At 42.8% G+C, this 9,088-nt stretch overlaps 1 protein-coding gene across 1 annotated transcript in view; it reads right to left on the bottom strand.

Moving 5' to 3' along the window:
- Nucleotides 1-322: 322 nt before the first annotated feature.
- Nucleotides 323-9,088, bottom strand: part of MMP20 (matrix metallopeptidase 20) — a 48,854-nt gene continuing 40,088 nt past the window's right edge. The window contains exons 9-10 of the mRNA XM_026006704.2: nucleotides 3,173-3,276; nucleotides 323-2,231 (exon numbers count right to left, since the gene is read on the bottom strand). Coding sequence (XP_025862489.1) covers nucleotides 2,131-2,231; nucleotides 3,173-3,276 — 205 coding nt within the window. The 3' untranslated portion in view covers nucleotides 323-2,130. The remainder of the gene's footprint in view (nucleotides 2,232-3,172; nucleotides 3,277-9,088) is intronic.

Raw genomic sequence — 9,088 nt, 5'->3', positions numbered from 1 at the left:
ATAAGAACTATTCCTATTCTAATTTTACAAAGGAGGAAACCAAAACAGAGATTAAGGAACTGACCAACATCACACAGCTAAAAATAACAGATCTGGGGGTTGAAGCCAGTCAGACCTCAAAGCACATGCTATTTTGCTTTCAGTAACATTCGTCTAGTTAGTGAAGTGTCTACACTGCATTGGGCCCTTCTGGCTGGTGGTGTTCAGCACCAGGTGTCTTGGGGATAGTGCTTCACTGCTGTGTAGGCCTCCCTGCTCCCACCCAGCTGGCCAGCCTGTGCACCCTGCAGAGATCATCAGGCCGCCTGCATCTCCTTGCTTATTATTAAGACAACAGGTTTATTGGGATGTAGTCACATACAATTTATCCACTTAAAATGTACAGTTCAATGGCTTTTAGTATATTCACAGAGTTGTGCAACCCTCGCCATTGTCACTTGGAGACAATTGTCATCAGCCCACAAAGAAACCCGCTCCCCCCCTTAGCGGTCATTCCCGGCCCCTCCTCCAGCCCCTGGCAGGCACGCATCAGCTTTCTGTTTCTATGGATTTTCTGATTCTGAACATTTCATATAAACAGAGTCATAGAATACGTGGCCTTCCGTGTCGGATGTGTTAAGGTGCTGTTTGCAGGCTTCATCCACGCTGCAGCGCGTGGCATCCGTCTTACGGGCGCTCACCTGAGAGTGGAGCTGCTCGCTCAGACACTAACTCTGTCTTTAAACTTTGAGGAAGCACCAGGCTGCTTTTCCTCCTTGCTTGTTGCCATTAAGCACTTCTCTTCTGCTGACTGTTTGCAAAAGTGACTTTTCTTCCTCAAAAATTAAGTTGACATTAGAAAGCAGGCATGCTGGAGTTTGTCTTCAATGGTCAAAGATTTAACATCTGGTGGGCTATAAATAGTCACTTTCGGTGACAGAAACCAAGTGGAAGGCCTACAGAGACCTCCAGGAATGGCCCCGCCATTTTCACGCCATGACAGGGGTTCAATCATGATGGTGGCAGGAACAGCTAATGTGTGTTGAACACTATGGCCTATGAAGTATGCTATAGGTATTTATCATCTAATTTTAGATTCACTTAACCTTTAGATCCTTACATTCTAGAGGGTAAGATTAAAAAGTCATAAGAATGACAAACAGCTGTGGTTTCCATACTGAGGAGTAGATAAGAAAGAGAAAAGGCTCAGCATGAAGTCAGAAAAACTAAATAGAGAGACTCCCCTAAATGCAAAAGTGCTCTGAAGAGACTCACTTTGCCAGGTTGAAGGCGGTTTGCCCGCAGTATTTTATTGTCAGGAAGCAGGAAATGGAGCAAGTTACAGTCTTCTGGGTCTGCATGCTCAGGATACTATCTTGGGTTTTGAGTTTCCCCTAGCTACATAGAGTTTGTTGCCAAATAAAGTGGGATTGAAGCTAGTAAATATTAATTGAAAGAGAGAAATGAGGAACTGTTCTTATATAACATTTTTTTTAATTGGCTTTTGTTAAAAGTTTCCTGTTGCAGAGTGTCCATCTCTTGCCTAGTGTGAAAAGTCATTTGAGTGGATTTGCCTGCTATGAGCTGCTTCAAAGACCAGTGAGCACAGTTAAACTGCCATCAACGAGAAACAAGACTTACACAGTATTTTGTGATGTGTTCAAGGTAAAGATGGACAAATTTACAGTCATCACAATGAATGTAAAGGCCATGAAAGCCACTGCTTGCAAGGAGTGATTATAATTTGTATGCTAATAACATTTCCTATGAAAAAGAATTATAATAGATATTAGGAATAGATATCAGAAACCAAATAGGCCTCTTCTTGGCAATAAGAACGAAATTTATCAATTTGCTTCCGTATATTAGGTAAGGAAAAAAAGCAGTGGGTGTCTCATGGAAGAGAGTATTGTGTTGATTCTGATTTTATGTGATGCTGACCACATAGAAATTGCCCATTTAGATTAAAATTATGAATCTGCAACCATATAAAAATTTAAAAGCATAATAATTTTTTATGAGTTCTATGTTCCCCTTAGGATCAAGGCCATGGGAAGAAGCCCTATCCTACATTCTGCGTTAGTCCTTGTGGTCCCGGGACCCGCTGCTTGCGGTTGTGTTCACTGCTCAGAAAACACGAGACCCTTCTGTTTAGCAGCCGATCCAGGAGCTAGATTTCAGCACACTGACTACATCTTCCTTCTCCGTGTCATACTTGTATGCTTTGGGTCCTGAAAAGAAGTAAATGTAGCCTACAAGAGACAAAGTGGAAAATGTTGTTATTGGAAATGGCTTGCAGATCCGCAAATGGAGGATTTGTAGGTGGCCTCAGGCGTAGCTGCAGTCCTGTGCATGGCTCTGGCAAGACCCTTATGACCTGGCACCCCTGGCTTCTCCGTCACTGCTCACCTTTCTTCCAGGGGGACTTGCCTGGGAATGTTTGTGCCTCTGCCCTCCTCCAGGAAGTCCTTCCTCCCTAGCCAAACCTCTAGCCTGTCCCCCAAACTCGCTGAAGTCCTGCCGTGCCATCTCCACTGTGGATACTGGCTTTCATCTTTCCTTTCTCAGCTTGCCTTTCGCTGTGGCTGTGAGGCCTGTTGCACCACTCCGTACCACATTAGAGATAGTCAAGGTGACTAGTAATGTAATCTCTGCTGAAGGGGGCTTTTCCCAGGGTTAGTGGCCATTCTGCAAGCACAGAGAATGTGTCTGGAATCATCTGTGAACTTCTGAACAGAGTCCAGCTCTGTGCTCTAGGCTCAGGAAGGATGCGTTGACTGGTCTCCAAGATTTGGTTACATTTATCCTACCCTGTGTGCTTCAACCTTCCCCACGATGCATCATAGTTCAGGATCAGGTGATGGGGTGGGGAACAGGCTCTAGGAGGTGGACAGTGTGACAGTGTGTGCATTCTCAAGGGCAGAGAGGCAGTGTTGACTGGGTGGGCTTGAAGACGTACCTGGCTTAGGGACTCACACTCTACTTCTTAAGACTTTCTATTCACAGAGAGAGAGTCTTGATGGATGGCAGACAGTTTTACATTCTTTCTAGACTCACTCTGGTTAGCTACATTTATAAGGGACTCAGGACCGAGGACCCCCATTTGGAAACCTGCTTTCTGTCATGTGAAAGCAGAGCCCAGATGTCTTGTTACGGTTTTTCCACAAAGGAAGTTTTGGGTGGAGATGCTCACCATTTAGTTCCACTGCAGCATCTATCTGGCCATTAACTCCCGAAAACTCCTCTTCAGTGTTCTTCGGGTAGTCTTTCTCCATTTTCCTTTTTCGCTCATCATAGCTGGAAGAAGTATTATTTCATAAATAATGTTAATAAGAGGTTTTTATTAATTGTAGGTGACAATGCGCTTGTCAGGCATCATTAGCCAGGGCTTACTTATGACTTACTTTAGATGCATATCTGTGTGTCTCTCTACCTCTCTGTGCCACACACATGCACCACACACACACACACACACACACACACTCATACATACATGCACACAGAGTTATCACTTCTCTCTCAAGTTCCTGAGATTCTAAGACTGCTCATTTGCTCTACATAGTCTGTGAACATACATATTCTTAGAATTAGTCTTAGAATTATTCTCTATATTATAGCAACATGTTCCTATAATTAAAAAAGATATGTTGCCTTTCAAAAGGAGCTCTACACATATTTTTACTGTTTTATTTACTGTTGCAATTATCCCCCACCTGCCTCCTAGGTAAAGAATTTCTGGGCTTGGATTACGCAAGAATCCATTGGAAGCCCTTCACAAGGGCTCTTATTCAGGGGCCCCTTGCTATGCATCTGTAGAGGAGGGATTGGACAAAAATGCACAATGAATGAATAAACACACATGTGAATAGTCAATAGATAAGTAGCAAGAAAGTCTCTGATGACTGAGCGTCTGCCTTTTACATTAGATGAATTGAATTAAAACATGCTTTTGTTTCCCAGAAGGATTATATAACTGACCAAATAGTAGATCAGGTTTCTTTTTCTGGATCAGCAACCACTGTGTGATGATAACCCCGAGGAATGTCTTGTACAGCTCTTTGCGATCCGCGCTGCCCCTTGAACAGAGGACTGGCTCATATGAATCAGCATGATGGCTGTGAGCTCGGCACGTAGGCACTTGGGCAGACTTGGTCTCAAGCATGACCAAGTTCCTTCTTCATCTGCACAGTGCCCTCGTCAGGGACATTTCTGGGGGGACACCCCACTCTTTTCCCACCAAAAGCTCAGACAGTTTCTGCTGGTGCCTGGGGCTCCGAGCTGTTTCCTGCAGCCACAGATGACACCCACCTTCTGATGTATGCCTCTCCTATGGCCATGACCATGACCGTGCAGCCTGGGGACTGGTGTCCCTCGACGCTGAGCAAGCAGGACCGGACACGGGGCAGCAAGTATTCAGGCCAGCGTGACTAGTGGGTTGAGCTGCTCGGGGGAGTGTTGATGGGACTGTATGCTGACTGTCCCTGATGCCCTTGGCAGGAGGGTCAGTGAACCTTGCAGGGGCTCAGGGGAAAACTGCAGTGCAGGTCACTGTAGCGCAGACACAGATGGAGATCACTTCCTGTGTTTCCTTGTCCACAGAAGGGCCAAGACAGTGGTGGGGACAGGGCACCTGTGTCATCCCAGTGACTGCAACGGCTCAGGAGTGCAGTCAGGGACAAACTGGACAGAAAAAGGAGTAGCCTGGGCACATTGGCTCCCCGGTGACCCAGACTTGTTTCTTATTTTTTTTCCAGATATGTTTCATTCACTTCTTTCCAAAGCCTGAAATCTGGAGTCCTATATTAAAAATTGTTTACATATTTATCTTTGATCATGAGGCTGTTTTCTTCTCTCAGGTCTCCAAGACAGCTGTACACAGCGAACGGAGGCTCTGGCAGAGGGAGTGAGGAAGAGGATCCTTCAATATTGGTGGGTGGGATGCAGATGAGAGGGCAGAGTGACACCGAGGCTGCTTGCAGGTGCCGAGAGCTCAGGCAGGGCATTGGACAGCCAGGCCTGGACCCCAGCCTTTGTCTTGTGCTGCCCGCTGCTCAGGGAGAAAGGTGGCCTCACTTTCACGTCTCTGCTCTCTTCTGTCTGCACGGAACCGAAGATCCAAAGCTGAGCTTTCTAAACTAAGACTGCGCCTTACCTTTGAGCATGTTAAGCAAACATTTAGGAGGGATTTTAAGAACATAATCACCATTTATATTGTTTTATGGCAAAATATGTTCTCAGTTCCGAGCAGATGACAGAACAAAGACTATCTGGAGGGAGACTATTAAAGTAGGATCTCCTGTATTCTGTTTAAATTGGATGGGGAAGACTGGAAGGAATCAAAGGACAGAGGAAATATCTTTTTATTCTTGAGAACAGAGAAACAGTTTAAATACAAGAGTGCATTTAAAAGAGAGAATAGTGACTATTAATCCAATAGAAAGATATGGAAGAAAGATTTTTTTTCTTTTATCTGTCTGCTTATTTCACTAAGGTGGGCGGGGGGGGGGACACCAAAATATGATATATACCTGTTCAGAGGATAATGGAGGTCATACTATTATATATAAAATATGTTTCATGGGGTGCCTGGGTGGCTCAGTTGGTCAAGTGGCTGACTCTCGATTTCAGCTTGGGTCATGATCTCAGGATCATGAGATGGACTCCACAGTGCATCGGGGCCCCTGCTTAGCGGGGAGCCTGCTGGAGAGTCTCTCCCCCTGGCTCTCCCCCCCATGCACCCATGCTATCTCTAAAACAAATAAAATCCTTAAAAAAATTTTAGGGAGAAATTTTAGAGAAGTAACATCTAGCTGGGAATTTTAGTTCTCAATCACATTTATAAAAACTTGGGCAAAATCCTCAGGGAAATTATGAAATCACTGTTTCTTTTCTCCACCTCTTCTAACACTTATGTATTTAACAGATCCTTGCCCTGTTGGCTAGCTTCCTCTCTGCCCTTTTCTTGTCCTGTAACTGCTTCCTAACAAAATCTATTTCAAAGTATCAGTCTGAAACACAAATCACCATTTTGGCATTAGATGATAACATAGAAATATTTCATTTGGACTTGTTTGGTAGGCACTACGTACATGGGACCTACAAAGTTACCATGGAGTTACCTATTTTTCATGGTACCAAGTAAGAACATTACCACCAAACCATCAAAAAAATTATCACTTATTTTCATTATCATTTCACAAAGAAAATAAACTTTATCACCAAAAAGGCAGAAAGGACACAATCTCAGCATAAAAGATGGTTCTTGCCAATAATATGTCTTTATACTGACCCAGAATATACCCCCCTATATTTATAATATTGTTCTGTTCTTATTTTGCTGTGGATTGGTGGAAGCTTTGTGATAGTCTAGGCCTTGGCTTGTGGACAGGTATTTGAGGATTTCTGCTGTAGAGCAAAAAGCACACTGTACAATCAGATGGCCCTGGGTTTGAGCTGACTCTGTTACCTCCTGGCTCTGTGATCGGGGAAAGCACTCTGAGCTCTGATTTCTTTATCTGGAAAACAGTGCTCATGAGCGTGAGAGACAACTTATACACACACATGCACGCACACATGCACTCACAAGCCTGGCACATGTACACATCCAGGGCACCGAGAACCATTAACTGACCAGTAGGAGCTTGAGTAAACTTCGTGATTCGATCTGAGCTCCTAAGTCATCAAGGAGTTTACTCTTTACCTAATCTTCAAACACACCTCCCCTGGATAACATTCTGTAGTAGAGGTAAAGCTGAGAGGATGTGGAGAGAGAAGGGCTGGACAATGTGCAGGGAGTCCAGAGAATGCAGCCAAGAAGGGATTAGGATTGAGAATGTCAACTGTTCTGTTGCAGATTTTGTGGAGGATAATAGAAAAGGAAGTTAAAAGACAGGGTGAGAATCATGAGTGGGGTATTTTGGTCAATAGCAAATTCATGGTGAAAATAATGAAGAACTCTATGTGTGCTGAATGGTGAGGGCCTCCACATCTGGACTCGGAAGGTGTGAAGTGCAGCCTCAGAAGGATCACTCGTTAGCTGAGTGACCTGAACTAATGATCTAAGCTCTCGGAGATGCAATGTTTTTAACTGTTTCATGGAGATAGGAATTCTTCTTCTCAAGATTGTTGAGAAGGCATATGGGAGGATGACAGAATATGAGGATATACTCAGCAGGATTCCTAACACATAATAAAACATCAAAAAATACTAGCTGGATTAGAATGTTAAGGAAAGAAATGCATTTTATTGTGCACCTACTACCTACTAGGGACTTGCTGAAAAGTGATTTCATTTGCTTGCATTTTCTCATGATTGACATCTTGTTTGTGAATCCTAAATACCAAGTAAAAACAACCCATCTGTAACTATGTTTAATTCCTTTATGGGCTTCTCTTTCATCATTGAATATTGATTAATGAGAATAGATATTATAGAAATCATTACTGGCAGTTAAACTTTACTGGCACTGTCATGGTGCCATAGATGTGAGGTGTTTTTTTCAGATTTATTATCTTACTCTCCACCTTGGTCATCTAAGGGCTAGGGCACTATTTTGGTAAAGTGCCTGCATGTTGTTTAATCTTATGCTCTGAATTTAGATTTATTAGGAATTTCTGGTGTGTCGATTATGAGGGTTTCTATCACAAATCACTGGCAAAACTGACCCCATCCTGCCTCCTTTGAAGTACTGAATAGAAAGTTGTGTCTGTGAAAGGAGGCTGAAGGAAAATGTGAGAAAGGATGGCAAAAGGAGGAATTTACTGGTAAGGTATCTAAAATACATGTTTTCAGAAAGTTTATTCAAGGAGACCTTTCTAGTGAAATGGAAACCTGGAGGTCCCTTATTCATAATCCACTTCCAGCCAGGAATTACATGGCTTTCAGGGAGGATGGGGCCTTTGTGATCTACACCAGAGAAGGAGAGAGGTCAGGGATAGGGGTGGGGGAGAATGAGAAGCTGCCATGTGCCATCCCAGATGCAGGTTAGGAACCCTGCCTAGAGGATTTTGAAACAAGACCATGTAACAATGTGAAAGACGTCGATGGCCTCAGTTACCACCTGATTGTGTGACAAAATGCAAATTTGTATTGCTCAGAATTCTCTGAGCCTACCACCTGAATAGAGAACTCTCTTCTGGACATTTCCATTCTTGGATTTCACCAACATAGCAACATAGCAAACTCCCCATGCACTAAGTGGAACTCCTGTTTATTCCTTCATTTGTGCTGTACTTTGTCATTGTATCACTTCCCCATTGAACGGCCTTGGCATCTCTCAGAAATCGGCTGAGCCTAGATATACAGGTTTATTTTATTCCATTGATCTATATGTGTATTCTCATGTTCATATTATCCTGTCTTGATTACTCTTGCTTCATAGTGAGTTTTAAAATTGGTAGGTCTGAGTCCTCCAACTTTGTTCTTCTTTTTTTAAGATATTTTGGATCCTGTAAATTTCCATATGAATTTTAAGATTAGCTTGTCAATTTCTACAAAGAAACCAGTTGTATTCTGATAGAGGTTGTGTTGAGTCCTATAGGTTAACTGTGGGGAGTATTGTCATTCAAAAAATATTAAGGCTTGGGGCGCCTGGTTGGCTCAGTTGGTGAAGCATCTGCCTTCAGCTCAGGTCATGATCTCCAGGTCCTGGGATTGAGTCTTGCATAGGGCTCCCTGCTCAGCCAGGAGTCTGCTTCTCCCTCTCCCTCTGCTCCTCCCAACTGCTTGTGCTTTTTCTTGCTCTCTCTCAAATAAATAAATAAAATCTTAAAAAATATATTAAGGCTTCCAATCCATGGACATGAGATATATTTCCATTTAGATTGTTTAATTTCTTTCAGTAGTGTTTTGTAGTTTTCAGGCTATAAGTTTTCCACTTCTGTTAAATTTATTTCTAAATATTATTTTTCTCCTTGACACTATTAGAAGTGGAATTGTTTTCTTCATTTTTGGATTATTCGTTGAAGTATATGGAGATATAACTGATTTTTGCATATTGAACTCACACTCTGCATATTTGCTGATCTTAATCTTATTAGTTCTAACAAATTTTTTAGAGGATTCCTTAGGCCTTTCCTTACAAAAGATCACGTGACATAGGAATAGATT

This window comes from Vulpes vulpes, chromosome 12, assembly GCF_048418805.1.
Source record: "Vulpes vulpes isolate BD-2025 chromosome 12, VulVul3, whole genome shotgun sequence".
Taxonomy (NCBI): domain Eukaryota; kingdom Metazoa; phylum Chordata; class Mammalia; order Carnivora; family Canidae; genus Vulpes; species Vulpes vulpes.
This window is presented reverse-complemented; position numbering and strand designations above follow the sequence as displayed.